At 44.0% G+C, this 22,841-nt stretch overlaps 1 protein-coding gene and 1 long non-coding RNA gene across 4 annotated transcripts in view; one reads left to right on the top strand and one right to left on the bottom strand.

Moving 5' to 3' along the window:
- LOC135570133 (caspase recruitment domain-containing protein 8-like) overlaps positions 1-22,841 on the bottom strand; it is a 40,265-nt gene that overhangs the window by 5,064 nt on the left and 12,360 nt on the right. For 2 of the 3 annotated variants that reach the window (XM_065016203.1, XM_065016205.1), the window contains exons 4-8: positions 22,377-22,650; positions 18,328-18,860; positions 1,337-1,395; positions 1,038-1,252; positions 643-896 (exon numbers count right to left, since the gene is read on the bottom strand). In XM_065016203.1, coding sequence (XP_064872275.1) covers positions 643-896; positions 1,038-1,252; positions 1,337-1,395; positions 18,328-18,860; positions 22,377-22,650 — 1,335 coding nt within the window. Of the gene's footprint in view, positions 1-642; positions 897-1,037; positions 1,253-1,336; positions 1,396-18,327; positions 18,861-19,900; positions 20,046-20,707; positions 21,016-22,376; positions 22,651-22,841 lie in introns of those variants that run through there. The other variant, XM_065016204.1, reaches the window with a different exon arrangement.
- On the top strand, positions 6,857-22,722 carry LOC135570134 (uncharacterized). The gene is made up of 3 exons (XR_010463441.1): positions 6,857-15,325; positions 19,976-20,065; positions 22,411-22,722. It is a non-coding gene; the product is annotated as an uncharacterized LOC135570134 (long non-coding RNA).

Here is a 22,841-nt window from a genome sequence, read left to right as displayed (position 1 = left end):
AGCCGTTATGCTAGCATTACATTCCCCATTGTGTGTTTGATTACATGTTTAGCCGTTATGCTAGCATTACATTCCCCATTGTGTGTTTGATTACATGTTTAGCCGTTATGCTAGCATTACATTCCCCATTGTGTGTTTGATTACATGTTTAGCCGTTATGCTAGCATTACATTCCCCATTGTGTGTTTGACTACATGTTTAGCCGTTATGCTAGCATTACATTCCCCATTGTGTTTGATTACATGTTTGGCCGTTATGCTAGCATTACATTCCCCATTGTGTGTTTGATAACATGTTTAGCCATTATGCTAGCATTACATTCCCCATTGTGTGTTTGATTACATGTTTAGCCATTATGCTAGCATTACATTCCCCATTGTGTGTTTGATTACATGTTTAGCCGTTATGCTAGCATTACATTCCCCATTGTGTGTTTGATTACATGTTTAGCCGTTATGCTAGCATTACATTCCCCATTGTGTGTTTGATTACATGTTTAGCCGTTATGCTAGCATTACATTCCCCATTGTGTGTTTGACTACATGTTTAGCCGTTATGCTAGCATTACATTCCCCATTGTGTGTTTGATTGAATTCCTGACAGATAGAAGTGTTTTTTTAGGGTTGTAGGGTTCCAGCTCACCTCTTTTCTCACAACATTACTGGGAAGCAACAACACATTCAGGATGGACCTCTGTTCAGGGACAAACGGTTGGTAGAATATCAACACAAGCCCCTGGATAGGGGAGATGGGAGCATCTTCTTCATGGACGATGCCATAAGCAGAGAATCCAGTGACGTTAATTATGATGTGTGTTTCTGTTATCTCATGTGGAGGGATAAACTCCATGTTGTCATCAGTCACATGGGCTACAGACAGGAAGTCACATCCACCACCTGGGAAAGAAACAGAACATTTAGAGCTTTCTCAGATATACAATAGAAATGACAATCAAGACAATGTAGCATATTAGCAGATTTTAGAGCAGTCTTGAAAGAGAAATTAATTCCTGAAAGTTACTTGAAATGAATACTTACCAGAATGCATCTGACAGTGTGGGAGGTGTAGTTGACTGACAGACCCTTTAAGGCATCTAAACATGAACAGGGGTCCTGCAGGCCTCTTGCCTCTCTGAGATAGAAGCCTCCTGTCCCAGTGGACTGTCCTATAGAGCACCTCTCCTTCTCCCTCCATCCTGAACACCAGGCCTGTTATACTGCACTGGAACAGACCTGCATGGGGGCACTGGAATCTAGACCAAACAGCATGATAAATATAATGTAACAATATTTCCTATCTACGACCATACAATGAGAAAACAAGAAATATATGTTACCGGTAAGTTCCGTTGCCCTCATGATCCAAGATGTCTGGAGTAAATTCATTACAAAGTTCCTAAAATGTAGTTACAACAGGTCTTAAACCAACAGTTTGGAGAAGTTACTAGAGAATAGAACTGTATTTATGCACTGCATTTTGAAATTATTCAGCCCCTTTAACTTTTTCCACATTTTGTTACGTTACAGCATTATTCTAAAATATATATTTTTTCTCCCTCATCAATCTACAGACAATACTCCATAATGACAAAGCAAAAACAGTTCTTCAAAAATGTTTGCAAACGTATAACATTTTTTAAAAATGACATAACATTTACGTAAGTATTCAGACCCTTTACTCAGTACTTTGCTGAAGCACCTTTGGCAGCGATTACAGCCTCAAGTCTTCTTGGGTATGACGCTACAAGCTTGGCACACCTGTATTTGGGGCCTTTCATTAATTCTTCTCTGCAGATCCTCTCAAGCTCTACCAGGTTCAGGAGCGACGCTACACAGCTATTTTCAGGTCTCTCCATAGATATTCGATTGGGTTCAAGTCCAGGCTCTGGCTGGAAGACACTCGGGGACATTCAGAGACTTGTCCCGAAGCCACTCCTGCGTTGTTTTGGCTGTGTGGTTAGGGTCTGTAGTAAAACGCCAAATGGATCTACCTCCTGGTCCTCTTCCCTTGTCTTACCCACCAAGGGTAGAGACAGAGATGACCTGGCCTACTGAAAAACCGGATTGGGCAAAGCCACCAGAAGACGATTCAAGCCAACCAACTATTGAACCTGACTGGTGTCAGGAAGAATCACCCTCTGCCTCAAGTGACACCTCTGAATGGGGAACAGCTGATAGACTCATTGCTGATAGAGTAAGGGCACTGTCATAAACAGAGGCCCATATGCGCACTGTAAGAAAAGTGTTTCCTCATTGTTGCTAGAGTAATAGGCTCTGTCATAACCAGAGGCCCATATATGCACTGTAAGAAAAGTGTTTCCTGTTGTAAGATATGTCATCACCCTCTCTGCTCTGAGGGAATGGGAGGAGCAGTGGATCGGGTGCAGAGAATCAAACGGTATATAAAGAGACATTTGCCATTACTTTGGCGCTGACTTCTTGAATTCTGAATTCATTTAGACAACCATTTGACTTCGGGTAAATTGACACCTGACTCAAATTACTTAAAAGATTCTAACTTGTTGGATCTGAGAAGTGACTCTCCGATATACCGTTTAACTATTGACCAGTTGTTTTGTCGCTTTGCGCCAGGCGCGTGGGTGCTGATGCAAATATATCCAGAAGTGTTCTCCGGAACCTCTCGATTGAGCTCAGCATCTCGACCTCGTTGCGGACACAGACTTTTTGATATTCCATTTGGGGCAGGGAATCACCAGCGGGTTCTCCCATCCCGGCCAAACTTGAATCTCTCAATTTAGTAAAGCACCGACTCCAATTCAACCTCTCAGCCAGTAGAGGGGAGTCGCTACCTATCTAAATTCTTAACAGAACTCTGACTGATTGAAACTCTGCTCCTGATCTTGTGGGTCTCCTCGTCGTCTCTCAATGGTAATTAAATAACTATTATAAGTATTTAATATAGAGATAAGTGTTATCATTGTACCAGGCATTTTATAAGAGCATTAAGTCAATTGCATGTTTTTGATTAACGCTGTGTGTGACCGAGTAACAAATTGTGTATTTTGAAGTGTGTTTGATTTGTAAAAGACAAAAAACAGAGTGTTTTCAAAAATAAACGGTAGTCTTATTTACGTCACGGGAGATAACAACTCTGACACTCCCCGCTACCGGGACACTGGAAACGGGTATCAATGCTCTATGACAGAATGAGTTACCATTAAAAGACAAGGAGGAAGGTGTGTCCAGTAGTGATTCATTTAATTGTCTTATCGATCTATCTAAGTTTTATTTTCCAAGCGATACATAGCCGACGGGCAGAGTAGTGAGACTAAGTTGACTAAAGGTCTTCACACTTTAAACTAGATACATCACAGAGGGGAAATACTCAACCACAGGGAAATCATATAGAGACTGGTAGGACTAGTGCTTAATAACAACTCAGGGATCAATTAGTGGTGAAGCAAAGAGTCTAGAGGATAAAGGTGGGGTTCACACATCCCAGCTAGAGCTAGACCGTTGAGAGTGACAAGGCAAAAGACCTCTCTATGCGGACAACGCTTCGATATAGAAAGAGAGGCAGGGCTACGCGAGCGGTCCTGGTTATACCGAGATAACCTGAAGTATCTATAGTGCCCTGTCCAATCCAGGGAACGGGACGCTAACCACCTCTAGCAGCCCCACTGCCGGCCAAGGGGCGGGGCTGAAGGTTTCGTATCGCGACACTTGGCGCCCAACGTGGGGCCCCACACCTCTATTTAAGACTCTACTACTACCTGAGTTAACGGCCCCTACCAGCGCTCTATTTCCAAACAACTTACTAAAGTAGGTATCTTTAAAGAGTTAGAGATATGGCTACGGCAGTACCAACCTACCCAGACGCAGAGAGAGCATTGGCTCTCCCTGCGGATGAGGAGGAATTACAAAAAAATGGGCGAGCTAGTGCCTTACCTTACAAACCATCAGGATGTTTCGTCTTACCGGGTCTACCATGGGGTAAACTGAGAACGGTAGACCAGACAGCCATAAAACATCTTCTGGGAATAGAAGGAAGGCAAACTTTCTGGGATGATAAAAAATTCCAGAAAAGAACCCTAAATGGCAACTACCATAGATACTACGGCAGCTCATGAGGAGCAAAGTAGAGTAGAAAATAATGGTACAGAACAGGAAATGATACGCAGGCAAACGGCAGGTCTACCCAGCACTAGGCTCGCAATGTGTGTACCAGGAATACCCTGGGGCCGCTGACCAAGAAGGAACAGACGGCCCCTCCAATTACAGGATTAGGCAAATAGCCCTGAATCCTAAGAATTTCCCGTGAAGACTGATCAACTTCACTAGAAATTGTTGGAACAGGTGGAAATTAATTATAAAATGATTAAGGAACACCAGCCTCTATTCAAAGTGTATAACAAATAATTGTATTATTTCCTTGGGAAAGTAAAGCTAACATAGTGCGTAAGTGTCACTATGGGCGTTGTATGAGGGAAAATCCCTGAGAAATAAGAAAGTACTATAGAGTTTATAACTAAATAGGAAAACTAAATTAAATCTTGAGGTAAAGAGCAATGGCGGGTTAGAGTCTACTCTTTGAGAAAAAAATCCCTGAGGAAACTAGAAAATATTATAGAGTTTACAACTAAATAGGAAATTTATACAAACCTCAAGGTGAAGATATGTTAACAAGAGTGAATTATTTTCAGCGCCGTTAAGGCAGGCAGACCTCGTAGTAATACGAAATTGGGTTCTAATAAAAGTCATCCCAGAAGAAGAAGGGGGACCAGAGGATGTAAGTGTGTATTGTGGCAAAGTGGCCTTCTATGCACAGCCCTGGTACCACATGGCAATGGCCCTGCTACAAGACGGGACTCCAACGAATCTAGGAGACACTAGTGTAATGTTGAGAGCCATGCAGGAAGATTTATGTTAAATATTTAGGGTATATTTTAAGCCAACAGGGCAGAAAAAAGATGAAGGTAGAAAAATAGTGATTTTATAAGCATTAAATTTATTTATGAAAATAAACATGTTGCAGTTCTTAGGGATAATAAAGTACTGTAGATAATGGATCCCATACTACGCAACATATATACAATTATTGATGAGACTGAGTTAAGATTAACCCAGGTTATTGTTAGATAAAATACAGTGGACTCCCGAAAGAGAGATTTCGTTAGTACAGAAAACATATGCTATGTTTAGCAGCGTTTTGGCCTTATCTAATCATTTGAAGGTTTGTCTTCAAATAGTAGAAAGATGACAAGAATATATGGCATCTGTTGTGACCCAGGGTCATTGAGAGTATGGGGTTAATTAAGTTGAACTATATAATTATCTACATAGAAATGTTGAGTTCTATAAAATGCATTAGTGTAAACAGGGAGACAGTGAGACAGTCAGTCAATATTTGGAGACAGAGACCATATCTGGTACTGTCAGTATTAGCTGCGGCAACAGGAAGTAGATGCGGAAGCGAAAAAGGCCGGTTTTAAACCACAGCCATTAAAAGCAGCAGTTAAGAGGAAGTTAAACATAGACATAACTACATTGAAAGAGCTGAGACAGATAGTGGCCCATGTGCAAATGTATTAGGTCAGTTAGACACTGACACAGGAGTAGGGGAATGGGACTTTACATGGAGGTAAATAATGTATTAGGTCAGTTAGACACTGACACAGGAGTAGGGGAATGGGACTTTACATGGAGGTAAATAATGTATTAGGTCAGTTAGACACTGACACAGGAGTAGGGGAATGGGACTTTACATGGAGGTAAATAATGTATTAGGTCAGTTAGACACTGACACGGGAGTAGGGGAATGGGACTTTACATGGAGGTAAATAATGTATTAGGTCAGTTAGACACTGACACGGGAGTAGGGGAATGGGACTTTACATGGAGGTAAATAATGTATTAGGTCAGTTAGACACTGACACGGGAGTAGGGGAATGGGACTTTACATGGAGGTAAATAATGTATTAGGTCAGTTAGACACTGACACAGGAGTAGGGGAATGGGACTTTACATGGAGGTAAATAATGTATTAGGTCAGTTAGACACTGACACAGGAGTAGGGGAATGGGACTTTACATGGAAGTAAATATTGCAAAGAGTGGACGCCTCGGGGTAAAATTTCAGGATGGACTTAAAAAAAAGGATATGAAAATAATAAACCACATAGGGATAAATATGCTACAAGGAGAAGAAAATCTCCTCAGCTTATCGGACGCAAAAAAAATTATAAGTAAGGGGAGTCATAAAAAATGAACAATTTTTTGTTCCAGACCAAATAGAGAGTCAGAACACACAGAGGCAGTAATAGCAGCCCTAGACAGACTCAACAGAGCAGGCATGAAACTGAACTTGACAAAGAGCCAAATAGGTCGAGAGGAAGTGAACTTTCTCGGTTTCACTATAGGCACTGGAATCACCGCAAGCCAAAATGTATTTGAAAAAGTAGCAGAGCTCAGCAAGCCACAAACAGTGAATGAGATGCAGAAATGCCTAGGTAAACTAGTGTATATTAGAAACCACATACCGGGCTATAGCAGAGTAGCTAAGCATTGCTATAGAGGCATAACTAGAGAAGATCACCAAAGAGACATGTCACACAAAGAATATGGTAGACAAACCATAACATGTGTCAAGAAAATGGAAGAATCCTGGGAAAATGTGAAATTAATGGCCATAGCAGCCCAAGAAAATAAGCCCAGAGACCCCAACGTACCCCTCTGGCTGTGTCTGAAACTTGAAGGGCCAGAGGTGGTGAGGGATGGCTACATTTGGATTTCGAATGATCTATCAGGAAAAACAATTCAAATGTTACAGCAAACAGCTGAAAGGGCCCACAATGAAGTACTCCAGTACAGGGGCTAAAATGGCCCTGCTAGAGCTACACTGGAACAAAATAGTGTCCCTTGCCCAAGGACAGGCCATAATCATAAAAGACACAGAACTAAACGAACTATGGGCGACTAACCATACGAAAAAAATGGTAGGTTTTACAACCACCACTTGGGATAAGTGGAGGAACGTACATGCCACCAAAGGAGTTATGTTCATCAGTGACCAAGGATGGGACACTGACGAACCAGGACCAGGACCTACAACAGTCAAGGTGAAACCAAAGGAGGATAAACCTAGGGACATAGTAGTGCTCACGGATGGAAGTGAGAAAACAGGAAGTAACCAAGTGGGGTTTTATTGTAAAAAACAAAGCCACTGGCGAAACACTCATAAAAAGGAAACATGAAATAGCAGGCACTGCCCAGAAAGCAGAAGTCATGGCCATAATGGAAGCACTGCTACACTGTTCTACACCCAATCTAAAGAGAATAGAACTGGTTACAGACAGTTACTACAGTGCCCAGGCCATGACTTCTGACAAAAAGATATGGCAGAACAATGGTTACAGAAGTGCTAAAAACAGAACAATTCAGCACGAAGGAGAGTGGAGAAAGATCCATGAGTTAATGGATAGAATGGATATTGTTGTCAGTCACCAAAAAGCCCACACAGTAGATGGGGGTGGAAAGGAAGCTGACTTCAATAAACAAGGTAACAGGGAAGTAGATGAACTAGTCCAGATGGGCAGAATAATTCTCTACAAAACTGAAGCAGACTAACTCAAGGCGTTACACATAGATTGGGGACATCTAGGTCCCAAAATCTTTATGAAGCGTCTTAGACAGGACCAGATTGAATTTGACCCAGTAGAGGCCAAACTGGTGTGCCAGCAGTGCATTACCTGTCAAGAGCAAAAGCCTAGTAATCTAGGAAGAGTGTCTGATCAACACATCAAAACATGCACGCCCTGGAGTCAAATAGCATTAGAGACTATGGGTCCCATGAAAAGTGCTACGGTACTGGGACATAGGTATGCTATAGTAGCGGTGTGCATGGCAACAGGCTACACAATGGTACACACAGCGAAAACATGCAATGCTCTGCCTGTGTTGACAATGCTTAACCTTTTGACTTTGACCCTAGGACGGTTTCAATCGATCAGGACTGACGATGGACGTCAGTATAAAAACAAAAAGGTAGAGGAATGGTGCACCCAGAGGGGAGTAGAGCACACTTTCTCACCTCCCTACACCTCAAGCAAATGGGTGTGCAGAGAGGACCATTGGCAAACTCAAAACAACTTTGGGGTTGTGGAGAGCGGACAAAGATTGGGGACCAAAGCTAGTGCAAGCATGCATAGAGTTAAGTAGCACCCCAACCAGTTCAGGGCCTAGTCCAAGAGAGTTAATGGGATTACCAGGACAAAATAGTACGGTGGATGTTCCTAATCCCCAGTCTACCCCTCTACCTTGTGTTTTAAAGGTAGGAGACTGGATCAGGATTAGAAAAAATCCAGCGGCAGATAAAAGTGACCTGGTAGTACCAAAGAAATACGGTAAAAGGCGTATTATTGAGGAAGTAATAAGCGCTAATACTGCGAGGACAGCTTGCGGAAGAGTTGACATAGCACAATTTAAGAAAGTATGTCTTCCATAATCGTACCAGACTGGAAATACCTCCTAGAGTGCAGAGCAGGCCTCCAAGTCAGGAGGAGTCCAAACACCATTTGGGTAGGCAGGCACTTTAGACATGAGGAATTAGCCAGACAGGGCCTCAAAGGAGGGAGCACAGGAAGAGTAGTCTGGGAACGAAGCGTTCCGACAGGTCTACCTGGCTCAAGCAGACTGAAGTGTGTCCCTTGTGACGTATGCAATGAGCCCACTGGCGATATGCAATACGAAGGGCCCGCTGAGCTAAGCATCAGGCAACTAGAGATGTGCCCTGATGGAGCCTCAGGAGAGTATAGGTGCAGGTATGGAAGAGTTCAGACGTGTGGCAGGTGCAACTGCAACACCATGACCAACTGTGCACTAGACATAAGGACCATTAATGGTTCCTGGGACCCCAGAGGGTGCCAGTGTGCCTGGGATAGATATGGAAACATCTCAGACAAAGATTGCCTGGAATGTCGCAGACAGAGGGTCACAGAGGTCAAAACTAACCAGAAGTGCCCTCTTAATCCCAGTTAGAATAGAAGCACCACTCTGGCCCATTCCCACTGGAACTGCAGGCCCAGACCCAGCTCTAACAGGTCAAAGGTTTAACTCCAGCTATGAGTATCTGAGAGATAGGGACCTTGGAGAGGGACCTAGTGATGGATATGGGATAGACAGAGTCAACAGACAGGCCTGGATGGAAACAGGACAAGGTGAATGGATCCTAGTAGACCCTAGTGTAGCCTGGGATGGAGTGCTTCTGGAGTCCACGGGTTGGGACCAGGTGGACAAATATCTCCTAGACAACAACCAACAAACATCCTGGATGGATGAGAAGGTGTTGGTGGGAAGGTCAGTGCAGGCCAGTTAGAGAGCTACACTGGGGCAGAGCAATGGAAAAGGAACAAATGTTCACTTTCGTCACCCCCATGACTGGAGGAAATGATGTCCCTCCCCATGATGGAGATGGCAGGAGAAGGTACAGGTTAGGCCTAGGAGGGCAGCTGTACTTAGCCCAGGACCCCGTGTATAAAACTGAAGGAGTCTACTCTTGTCACAAGTACATATGTAGAGATAGTGCTGCTGGAGAGGGAAAAGGTAAACAAAAGGCAGCACTCAAAAGAGAATATAGCCCACCTAAGAAATCATTCCTGGCTAGGGTGAAACTGGCATTTTGATCAGACCCTGGAGAGGGCCTATCCAAACCCAGAAACCCAATAGTTAAAAAATAAACTAAAAGATGCTCTCCCTCTTATATTTCACTGGAAATATGAAGTTGGGGGAGTACAGAACAAAGCATAGGGAATGTAAGATAGGATGATGCTGGTGGGTAAGTGTGTTTTTAATTATAGTTGGCGTCCCCAGCGCCACCATATTAGGATTGTATTTGGGCCTAAAATACGATCAAGAAAATGTAGAAATGGGAAAAGTAATATACCTAAAGAAACAGGAAGAGTAAAATACCTAAAGAAACAGGAAGAGTAATATACCTAGAGAAACAGGAAGAGTAATATACCTAAAGAAACAGGAAGAGTAATATACCTAGAGCAACAGGAAGAGTAAAATACCTAAAGAAACAGGAAGAGTAAAATACCTAAAGAAACAGGAAGAGTAATATACCTAGAGAAACAGGAAGAGTAATATACCTAAAGAAACAGGAAGAGTAATATACCTAAAGAAACAGGAAGAGTAATATACCTAAAGAAACAGGAAGAGTAATATACCTAAAGAAACAGGAAGAGTAATATACCTAAAGAAACAGGAAGAGTAATATACCTAGAGAAACAGGAAGAGTAATATACCTAAAGAAACAGGAAGAGTAATATACCTAGAGCAACAGGAAGAGTAATATACCTAAAGAAACAGGAAGAGTAATATACCTAGAGCAACAGGAAGAGTAAAATACCTAAAGAAACAGGAAGAGTAATATACCTAGAGAAACAGGAAGAGTAATATACCTAAAGAAACAGGAAGAGTAATATACCTAGAGCAACAGGAAGAGTAAAATACCTAAAGAAACAGGAAGAGTAAAATACCTAAAGAAACAGGAAGAGTAATATACCTAGAGAAACAGGAAGAGTAATATACCTAAAGAAACAGGAAGAGTAATATACCTAAAGAAACAGGAAGAGTAATATACCTAAAGAAACAGGAAGAGTAATATACCTAAAGAAACAGGAAGAGTAATATACCTAAAGAAACAGGAAGAGTAAAATACCTAAAGAAACAGGAAGAGTAATATACCTAAAGAAACAGGAAGAGTAAAATACCTAAAGAAACAGGAAGAGTAAAATACCTAGAGCAACAAAAAATGTGAAAGTGACTTAATCACATTTAGAACATACACAAAGAAATGGGACATCCTGGTACAATGTGACACAGCCAATGAAACTGAGTGTCCAGGTTTCCCCACTGTAAAGCTAAAAAGCAGAACTAATTACACTAAGTGGAACAACAGCCTAGGTGAAAATGTCACAATAATGGCAGCGTTAGGGTATGCAAAACAATTAGGCATGCCGATAGACAAAGTGTTCAAGAGAATTTGGAAAGGACTGTTTAAACTACTGGTCAAAATAAGTAAACTGGCCCTAACAATTACCTGGTCAATCTTCAAGGGGATCAGATGGTTGTTAAAAGGACTGATCATCTGGAGCATGGTATATGAGAGAGTGCATCCTCCTAGAAGACAGGGACCAGCAGTTCCTGTTGAACAGGATGTACTGCTCATGACCCCGAGAGGAACGGATGTGACCCAAGTTTAAGGGGCAAAAAGTGACTACATAAGTGAACCCTGAACAACTCAGGTCACGACACCTTCCTGATCAGAGATAAAGAATCATCCTACTCTCAAAACAACTTAAATAAACAACCAGAATATTTAGGCAGTGAAACTTAAAGATATCCTCTACCATGACATCCAACGAAACTGACCATGACACCTCGGCTGAGGCATGCAGTCCCTTCACTGACCAGGTATGGGAAAACATCTGTTGTCAAATATTAGTTCTCGTAGTGTTTGGGAAAATAGCATGGGAAAATAGGCATAATAATGGCTTAGTAACTTGGGTTGCTCTATTTATCAATTCATTAGTGGCCATTGATAAACTAGGGTTAACAATATGACAAAAAATAATGCTGTCCGTTGTACCGATAATACTAATCCAGAGAATGTACACAATATTAGGAAAATGTTATTTGGTCTGTCTATGCTTAGAAGCCTTAGCTGCAGCTATGACTGTAGTAAGTAAAATAGGTGCAATAGAGAAGAACGGAACAGACGGTAAAATGGAACCTGTGTGTGCTACCATAATTGGAATACACTATGTGGCGCGGATCATTGAAGCAGGCCTAGTTGGCATGCTATGTGTCCAAATAGTCAAATTAATGAGAAAACTAAAACCAAAAGATCAGCGGAAAACAGTCTTAAAGGCCATCCCACTGGTCCTCTGGGTAACTGTCCTATTGATCCTAAGTTGCGGAGAAGAAATGGGGTGGCCCACAAACATTTTGAAAGTAGTTTGGGGATTGTGTTTACCCATATTCTTTCCCCCCACTCCCAGCAGGACCAGGAGGAACACGTCAAGCCATGGGATGGGGTAAGGATGGCTAAAGTAATAGTGCCCCCCCCAGTGACAGAACCAATAGGGGAAGCAGGGGTATTAATAGAGGTACAGGAGAGTAGAATATGGTTCATAGACATGTGGGCAAGACATTTAGATGCCCTTAAGGCATATACAAATTGTGGGGGTTGTGGCCAATTGGAACCATTGCCACTAGGGATAGACTCTACCAATGGGGTAGTGATAGGCGGAACCACCTTCATATGTGCTCATTGTTACCAAGGGGGTGTAGCATAACGCATTAGGCGTAGCCATGACCCCATTGGTACTTATGCGGGCCCAGTGACCTCGTGGGGAGCCACGGGGCCAGTAACAGAGGAGGGGGACAGATGGATCAGGAAGTTGAGTCCCAACGGACCCAACCTGAATCTCTGGAAAAGCGAATCATGGCCCAGAAAGGCATGGAGAAAGCCGGGATACCGAACCTTGACCCTTAACCACCGGAGGGAGGGTGGCTGGGGACATAGAAAATGGTATGCTGACCGGGCAGTGGGACGAGGCTCTGGTAGTCAAAGACCTGGAAGCCCATTGGTCTCAGGAAGACCTCACCATGCTAAAACAGAGCCCTTGGTTCATGTGCTAGACCACTACTGAGTTGCCAAATCTTCCCACCAAAAAGGGAAAGACTCAGCTGTGACCAGTGGAACCTAAGCAATTATGTGGCCGTAAAGGACCACTGGTTCCCTAGCGCAGACGATAAAATAGCCATTAGAAAGGATAAGAGAGAGCCAATGTCCAAAGTGATTGGGTGTACTGAGACAGGGGGAAGTGAAACTCTGGCTGACTTCAGTAGGAAGCACAGAAGAGGAACCCAAAGGAGGCAAAATGGGTTCAGGCTTAGGGAGCCAGGGAATCATAGACATTCTTACGGGCACACTTGTATTACCTCAGTGCCCCCCAGACCCCAGCAAAGAGGGCCTGAAAGGAATGGTCCAGACACAAAGTTAGAGCTCAGATATAGGGAGAACCACGCAGTCTTAGGACATAGACTGGCCGACTTGACCCTGGCCGCAGAAAGAACTGTAGGAGCTCTGACCCAGAATGACCCCCAGGGGAACGATGGACCTCAAAGTCGCAGGGACAAAAAGAGAACCAGGAAGGGGCAAGGTAGACAATAGGAGAATAACCTTTCTTTCTCCAGGGCCCCATGGAAGACACCCAGTCCGGGGAAGATGATTGGGAACAAGAAGAAGTTAATAGGCCAATAGGGCACAGAGTAATAACCAGATGGCAAGAATTAGAACGTAAGGGTATGACTGAGTCCCAGACACTAGGGATTATCCTGTAGGGTGGATAGCACCAGTAGTAATAATTCCTTACCCTGACGCTCTTAAAACATGTGGCTCATGTGATAGAAGTACTGAAGGGGTACTCAGCGGGACATTAATGTTAAGAGGACGGATGTTAGACAACGTATGTATGTTATGTCTAGCCCTCAGAGATAAGTGGCCAACCCTAAAACCCATAGTAAACAAGGGAGATAGATGGGGACATGTAGAAGAGCCAGAAGAGTTACATTTAACAATGGTTTACAAGGGACAAGAAGTAGACTGGGATAAGAGAACTGGCACTGTTGAATTACATGGGATGGCTTACGAGACCTATTCAACAGGTTGGAGAAGAAGGACCACAGAGACGGGTTCAAAGATGCACAGGCTGTGAATCAGGAACCAGAGGAAAGTACACCACCCAGTGGGGCAATAAGGATGGTGTTAGAGTGGCGCTTTGCAAGAGATGCTTATGTTGTCAGAGTTGTGCTAGAAAAAGGCAGGAGTGGTATAGCGAGGACGAACATGAGGTTTGGCCTATGGAGAGAGAATATGCTGATATATTTGAACATGGTAGAATAGCTACTAGATGTAGACATACAGATGGTGTATATTTGAGAATGAGGGCCAGAGCTGATAATAAGGCAACAATGCCGGGACATCGTAGCTGGGCAACAGTATGGGGAATAACGGCTAGGTCAGACGGACTAGTGCTAGGGATAACCAGAGTTGGAAATCAGAGTCCGGTTAAAGGCACTAAGAGAAAAGAGACAGGGGTAGATCCTGGAGAGGGTGTAGTAAAACGCCAAATGGATCTACCTCCTGGTCCTCATAGACATTCTTATGGGCACATTTGTATTACCTCAGTGCCCCCCAGACCCCAGCAAAGAGGGCCTGAAATGAATGGTCTTACCCACCAAGGGTAGAGACAGAGATGACCTGGCCTACTGAAAAACCGGATTGGGCAAAGCCACCAGAAGACGATTCAAGCCAACCAACTATTGAACCTGACTGGTGTCAGGAAGAATCACCCTCTGCCTCAAGTGACACCTCTGAATGGGGAACAGCTGATAGACTCATTGCTGATAGAGTAAGGGCACTGTCATAAACAGAGGCCCATATGCGCACTGTAAGAAAAGTGTTTCCTCATTGTTGCTAGAGTAATAGGCTCTGTCATAACCAGAGGCCCATATATGCACTGTAAGAAAAGTGTTTCCTGTTGTAAGATATGTCATCACCCTCTCTGCTCTGAGGGAATGGGAGGAGCAGTGGATCGGGTGCAGAGAATCAAACGGTATATAAAGAGACATTTGCCATTACTTTGGCGCTGACTTCTTGAATTCTGAATTCATTTAGACAACCATTTGACTTCGGGTAAATTGACACCTGACTCAAATTACTTAAAAGATTCTAACTTGTCGGATCTGAGAAGTGACTCTCCGATATACCGTTTAACTATTGACCAGTTGTTTTGTCGCTTTGCGCCAGGCGCGTGGGTGCTGATGCAAATATATCCAGAAGTGTTCTCCGGAACCTCTCGATTGAGCTCAGCATCTCGACCTTGTTGCGGGCCACTGACACTGCGGTAGTTCAACGGGGTTGAGAGCCACTCTAGACCTTAAGGTTATCCCTTGCTTTCTCTTATGGATGTCTGAATTGACCCTGTGATTTTGCGCCAGGCGCGTGGGTGTTGATGCAAATATATCCAGAAGTGTTCTCCGGAACCTCTCGATTGAGCTCAGCATCTCGACCTCGTTGCGGACACAGACTTTTTGATATTCCATTTGGGGCAGGGAATCACCAGCGGGTTCTCCCATCCAGGCCAAACTTGAATCTCTCAATTTAGTAAAGCACCGACTCCAATTCAACCTCTCAGCCAGTAGAGGGGAGTCGCTACCTATCTAAATTGTTAACAGAACTCTGACCGATTGAAACTCTGCTCCTGATCTCGTGGGTCTTCTCGTCATCTCTCAGAGGTAATTAAATAACTATTATAAGTATTTAATATAGAGATAAGTGTTATCATTGTACCAGGCATTTTATAAGAGCATTAAGTCAATTGCATGTTTTTGATTAACGCTGTGTGTGACCGAGTAACAAATTGTGTATTTTGAAGTGTGCTTGATTGTAAAAGACAAAAAACAGAGTGTTTTCAAAAATAAACGGTAGTCTTATTTTGTCTCGAGCAAAAGGTTCTCTCAAAGACAGTTAACGGCACGGGAGATAACAACTCTGACACTCCCCGCTACCGGGACACTGGAAACATGGATCAATGCTCTATGACAGAATGAGTTACCATTAAAAGACAAGGAGGAAGGTGTGTCCAGTAGTGATTCATTTAATTGTCTTATCGATCTATCTAAGTTTTATTTTCCAAGCGATACATAGCCGACGGGCAGAGTAGTGAGACTAAGTTGACAGCGTCGTGAAGAAGGCGCAGCAGCGCCTCTTCAACCTCAGGAGGCTGAAGAAATTCGGCTTGTCACCAAAAGCACTCACAAACTTCTACAGATGCACAATCGAGAGCATCCTGGCGGGCTGTATCACCGCCTGGTACGGCAACTGCTCCGCCCTCAACCGTAAGGCTCTCCAGAGGGTAGTGAGGTCTGCACAACGCATCACCGGGGGCAAACTACCTGCCCTCCAGGACACCTACACCACCCGATGTTACAGGAAGGCCATAAAGATCATCAAGGACATCAACCACCCAAACCACTGCCTGTTCACCCCGCTATCATCCAGAAGGCGAGGTCAGTACAGGTGCATCAAAGCTGGGACCGAGAGACTGAAAAACAGCTTCTATCTCAAGGCCATCAGACTGTTAAACAGCAATCACTAACATTGAGTGGCTGCTGCCAACACACTGTCATTGACACTGACCCAACTCCAGCCACTTTAATAATGGGAATTGATGGGAAATGATGTAAATATATCACTAGCCACTTTAAACAATGCTACCTTGTATAATGTTACTTACCCTACACTATTCATCTCATATGCATATGTATATACTGTACTCTAGATCATCGACTGCATTCTTATGTCACTAGCCACTTTAACTATGCCACTTTGTTTACTTTGTCTACATACTCATCTCATATGTATATACTGTACTCGATACCATCTACTGTATGCTGCTCTGTACCATCACTCATTCATATATCCTTATGTACATATTCCTTATCCCCTTACACTGTGTATAAGACAGTAGTTTTGGAATTGTTAGTTAGATTACTTGTTGGTTATCACTGCATTGTCGGAACTAGAAGCACAAGCATTTCGCTACACTCGCATTAACATCTGCTAACCATGTGTATGTGACAAATAAAATTTGATTTGATTTGATTTGAAGTTGACTAAAGGTCTTCACACTTTAAACTAGATACATCACAGAGGGGAAATACTCAACCACAGGGAAATCATATAGAGACTGGTAGGACTAGTGCTTAATAACAACTCAGGGATCAATTAGTGGTGAAGCAAAGAGTCTAGAGGATAAAGGTGGGGTTCACACATCCCAGCTAGAGCTAGACCGTTGAGAGTGACAAGGCAAAAGACCTCTCTACGCGGACAACGCTTCGATATAGAAAGAGAGGCAGGGCTACGCGAGCGGTCCTGGTTATACCGAGATAACCTGAAGTATCTATAGTGCCCTGTCCAATCCAGGGAACGGGACGCTAACCACCTCTAGCAGCCCCACTGCCGGCCAAGGGGTGGGGCTGAAGGTTTCGTATCGCGACAGGTCATTGTCCTGTTGGGAGGTGATCCTTCGCCCCAGTCTGAGGTCCTGAGCGCTCTGGAGCAGGTTTCCATCAAGGATCTTTCTGTACTTTGCTCCGTTCATCTTTCCCTAGATCCTGACTAGTCTCCAAGTCCCTGCCGCTGAAAAACTTCCTCACAGCATGATGCTGCCACCACTATGCTTCACCGTAGGGATGGTGCCAGGTTTCCTCCAGACGTGATGCTGCCACCACTATGCTTCACCGTAGGGATGGTGCCAGGGTTCCTCCAGACGTGATGCTGCCACCACTATGTTTCACCGTAGGGATGGTGCCAGGGTTCCTCCAGATGTGATGCTGCCACCACCATGCTTCACCGTAGGGATGGTGCCAGGTTTCCTCCAGACGTGATGCTTGGCATTCAGGCCAGAGTTCAATCTTGGTTTCATCAAACCAGAGAATCTTGTTTCTCATGGCCTGCGAGTCCTTTATGTGCCTTTTACTGAGGAGCGGCTTCCATCTGACCACTCTACCATAAAGGCCTGATTGGTGGAGTGCTGCGGAGATGGTTGTCCTTCTGGACGGCTTTGCCATCTCGAAAGATGAACTCTGGAGCTCTGTCAGAGTGACCATCAGGTTCTTGGTAACCTCCCCTGATTTCTCAGTTTGGCCGGGCGGCCAGCTCTAGGAAGAGTGTTTGTGTGTTCTTGGAGACCTTCAATGCTGCAGAAATGTTTTGGTACCCATTCCCCAGATCTGTGCATCCACCTGTCTTGAAGCTCTACGGACAATTCCTCATGTCTTGGTTATGGCTCTTACATGCACTGTCAACTGTGGGACCTTATATAGACAGGTGTGTGCCTTTCCAAATCATGTCCAATCAATTGAATATACCACAGGTGGGCTCCAATCAAGTTGTAAAAACATCTCAAGGATGATCAATGGAAACAGGATGTACCTGAGCTCAAATTCGAGTCTCATCGCAAAGGGTCAGAATACTTACGTAAATAAAGTATTTCTGTCTAAAAAACTGTTTTCGCTTTGTCATTATGGGGTCTTGTGTGTAGAGTGATGAGGATTTTAATTTATTTAATCATTTTTAGAATAAGGCTGTAAAGTAACAAAATGTGGAAAATGTCAAGGGGTCTGAATACTTTTCTGAATGCACTGTATATACGTATTCAAAATATTTATAGATAAATCCAATTCATTTGTCAGTCAATATATTATATAATTATATCACTGTAATAATCCTTTACCAGCGATGGCTGCCAACTCGAGGTGAGGCTATTCGCATAACTGTATGAGGGCCCTGGATCTTCAGCTGATTGGACTGTTGGAGTCAGACTGTTGGAGACTGGATCTTCAGCTGATTGGACTGTTGGAGTCAGACTGTTGGAGACTGGATCTTCAGCTGATTGGACTGTTGGAGTCAGACTGTTGGAGGCTGGATCTTCAGTTGATTGGACTGTTGGAGTCAGACTGTTGGAGACTGGATCTTCAGTTGATTGGACTGTTGGAGTCAGACTGTTGGAGACTGGATCTTCAGCTGATTGGACTGTTGGAGTCAGACTGTTGGAGACTGGATCTTCAGCTGATTGGACTGTTGCAGTTGTCTCCATCCAGGTTAACTCCTCCATCTCGGTGTCAGCCACTACTCTTTGAGCTGGTAAAACTCGTTCTTCTCTCTCTTCTTCACTTGGTCCAGTGTCTGATGAGGAACAACTGGGAGAGCGAGCCACAGGGCTGGGTGATATCGGCAAGGCCTGTCCTAAGATGGGATCATTGGGTTCTGGGAAGAGAGGAACATTGACAAACAAAGACAGAGAGACACTGTCCACTGAAAGGCTGTGGCCTGGGGGTCATGGTGGAGTGGAGGTCATGGTGGAGTGGGGGTCATGGTGGAGGGGAGGTCATGGTGGAGTGGAGGTCATGTAAGTCGCTCTGGATAAGAGCGTCTGCTAAATGACTTAAATGTAAATGTAAATGTAAATGTGGCCTGGGGTCATGGTGGACTGGAGGTCATGGTGGAGTGGGGGTCATGGTGGAGTGGGGGTCATGGTGGAGTGGAGGTCATGGTGGAGTGGGGGTCATGGTGGAGTGGAGGTCATGGTGGAGTTGAGGTCATGGTGGAGGGAGGTCATGGTGGAGTGGAGGTCATGGTGGAGTGGAGGTCATGGTGGCCTCACCCCTGGCCCATGTTGTTACCCCACCCCCTGGTCCATGTTGTTATCCCACCCCCTGGTCCATGTTGTTACCCCACCCCTGGTCCATGTTGTTACCCCACCCCTGGCCCATGTTGTTACCCCACCCCTGGTCCATGTTGTTACCCCACCCCTGGTCCATGTTGTTATCCCACCCCCTGGTCCATGTTGTTAACCCACCCCTGGTCCATGTTGTTAACCCATCCCCTGGTCCATGTTGTTAACCCACCCCCTCGTCCATGTTGTTATCCCACCCCTGGTCCATGTTGTTATCCCACCCCTGGTCCATGTTGTTATCCCACCCCTGGTCCATGTTGTTATCCCACCCCCTGGTCCATGTTGTTAACCCACCCCTGGTCCATGTTGTTAACCCACCCCTGGTCCATGTTGTTAACCCACCCCTGGTCCATGTTGTTATCCCACCCCCTGGTCCATGTTGTTGATGGTGTTTAAACTGCTGTAGATAATGTTAAAATACCAGACAGACTCTATTGAATCAGGCTGGTAAAGTATTGGTAAACCCCAGGGAAGAGGAGAGGCTCTTCTCAGATGAAGAAAAAGTAGACATGGAAAAGAGAGACGTGGAGAGGAGAGACGTGGAGAGGTGAGACATAGACAGGTGACTTACGTGTAGGTGAGACATGAAAGTGGGAGGCATGGAGAAGTGTGTTGAAGGCGAGATGACCCATGGATTCCTCAACAGGCTGTAATGATGAGCATGATGAAGGCAGCAGGAGGGAGCTTGACCTTTCACTCCGGAAACCTCTGTTTGACTGCAAACAACACACACAAGGTGAGTAGACTACACAAGGCCACACAACACACACACACAAACACACAGGTTCTGCAGGTACATTTCTTCAACTTGTGTCGAAATAAAAGTCCTCCAAAATGAAGGCGAAAAGATGGACCCAAACATCCCGTCTCTTCCTCAACTTGACCAGGGCATCTTTGGCCATATGAATTCCAATGAAACTGGTGCTTGATACCTCTCTGTCCCAGACTCTCTATGTCTCACCTCTCTATGTCTCACCTCAGAACCTGTGTGTTTGTGTGTGTGTTGTGTGGCCTTGTGTAGCACTCTGTCCCAGACTCTAGAACTTGTAGCCAGACGGCCCTGTTTCTTCTCTCTCTTTTCATCATTACCAGTGTCTGATGAGCATGTTGTTGCTGTGGTAGATACAGGTATAGAAGAGGAAGTGAAGAGAGATAATGGTGTTGTTGTTCATTACATTGTCCTGTTGATATACAATTATCTATTTAAATCATGTTGTCTTTGTTTGAAGGAACATTTATGATATATTTTCTTCAGACAGTTTTACTGTGTTACCTCTACCCTGATCTCTCTCTAACTTCTCTGCTACATTATGTTGGTTCGTCCTTCTCAGGATCCTCCATGTTTCCCCACAGCTCTCTGAGTGCCGTATCTTTTCACCATCTGATCCACTGTGTCCTGTCTGTCAGTGTTCTCCAGCTGACTCTCTGGGTCACTAGACAGGCTAGACTGAAATATCTTCAGCTGTTCTTCAGTGAGCTCCTCCAGAGTTGTAGGCAGCACAGTTGGAACATCCAACATGGAGGGTCTCTAAAATAACAAAGGTGATAAGATAGAGATAGATAGAGATAGAGAATATACTGACTACTGATTTAAAGAACATTAACATAGCCACATACAAACAACGTGGTACAGGAATATACTCACAGCTTTTTTTGTCTAATGTGGTGTGTGTGTGTGTGTGTGTGTGTGTGTGTGTGTGTGTGTGTGTGTGTGTGTGTGTGTGTGTGTGTGTGTGTGTGTGTGTGTGTGTGGATATAGCCTGATCTCTACCACTCATAGTGTAAATGAGAGATTAGTTAATTATCTAGACTGTATGTGTGTACAGTTTCACATGACAGTTTTATCATATGAGGGTAGAACTGTCTATGACAGTGAGTACAGGTGATGTAACATATGAGGGTAGAACTGTAGAACTGACTATGACAGTGAGTACAGGTGATGTAACATATGAGGGTAGAACTGTAGAACTGACTATGACAGTGAGTACAGGTGATGTAACATGAGGGTAGAACTGTAGAACTGTCTATGACAGTGAGTACAGGTGATGTAACATATGAGGGTAGAACTGTAGAACTGACTATGACCGTGAGTACAGGTGTTTTAACATATGAGGGTAGAACTGACTAAGACAGTGAGTACAGGTGATGTAACATATGAGGGTAGAACTGTAGAACTGACTATGACAGTGAGTACAGGTGTTTTAACATATGAGGGTAGAAGTGATCAAACACTTCTCTAACCGTGCTCTTACCTGTGAGCTAAGCTGTCCTGAGCTACCAGTAGTTAGTGACAACAGGAAGGAGGGGAGCTGGAGAGAAGGGGGTGTATTGCGTCGTAGAGGGGGAGAGGGAGGATTTGGGCCTGGGTTGGAATAAGGACATGTATGAGGCAGTGGGAATACCTGAGAAAGAGGGAGAAACTGGGGAAATAGAGGGGGAAGATAGGGGGATAGAGAGTCAGTTAGGGTCCTTGTCTACAGTTCTACTTCTCTGATCTCTAACTTCTCTGCCAGATCATTCTGGTTCATCTTCCAGATCAGGAAGCTCAGGAAGAGATATACAGTCATGGTTAGAAAGTCTCATCTGTTTGTGAAATATTCACTACTGTATTGGTGACTGTATGGAATGTAATGAATGTTGGATTGTTGTTTAATCATCATGGGGTCACCTGGATACATCATGAATGAACATTATAAAAGAGGGGTCACCTGGATACATCATGAATACACATTATAAAAGAGGGGTCACCTGGATACATCATGAATAAACATTATAAGAGAGGGGTCACCTGGATACATCATGAATAAACATTATAAGAGAGGGTCACCTGGATACATCATGAATAAACATTATAAGAGAGGGGTCACCTGGATACATCATGAATAAACATTATAAAAGAGGGGTCACCTGGATACATCATGAATACACATTATAAAAGAGGGGTCTGCTGAATGTTATTATGAAGTCAGTTGAATGTTATTTCTGGTTAGACCTACACTGAACTGTGATGGTGATGTATAGATTGATGTACATTCTGTCTATGTTACCTCTAGTGTGATCTCTCTCTAACTTCTCTGCCAGATCATCCAGATTCCTCCTCCTCAGGATCTTCAGTGTGTTCTCTACAGCTCCCTCATGGTCGTATCTCTTCACCATCTGATCCACTGTGACCTGTCTGTCAGTGTTCTCCAGCTGGCTCTCTGGGATGGGAGGAAAGCTAAACGGATGGCCACTAGTCAGGTTAGACTGAAATCTCCTCAACCCATCTGAGTTCATCTCTACCAGAGTGGTCAGCAACAGAACTGGAACAGCCAACGTTCTCTAAAACAACAAAGATAACAACAGTGAGGAAGGAATATAAAACCTGACAACTGAAATAAAATAAAGAACATGAATATATTCATATTGTTAAGACGTACTATAATATTTCTACTGGTCTCTCAATATCACATATCATCATGAAATACATTAGGAACATTAACACACACACACACACACACACACACGTGGCT

This window comes from Oncorhynchus nerka, unplaced genomic scaffold, assembly GCF_034236695.1.
Source record: "Oncorhynchus nerka isolate Pitt River unplaced genomic scaffold, Oner_Uvic_2.0 unplaced_scaffold_1084, whole genome shotgun sequence".
Classification (NCBI taxonomy): Eukaryota; Metazoa; Chordata; class Actinopteri; order Salmoniformes; family Salmonidae; genus Oncorhynchus; species Oncorhynchus nerka.
The sequence above is the reverse complement of the archived record's forward strand: the minus strand, read 5'-3'. Positions and strand labels throughout refer to the sequence as shown.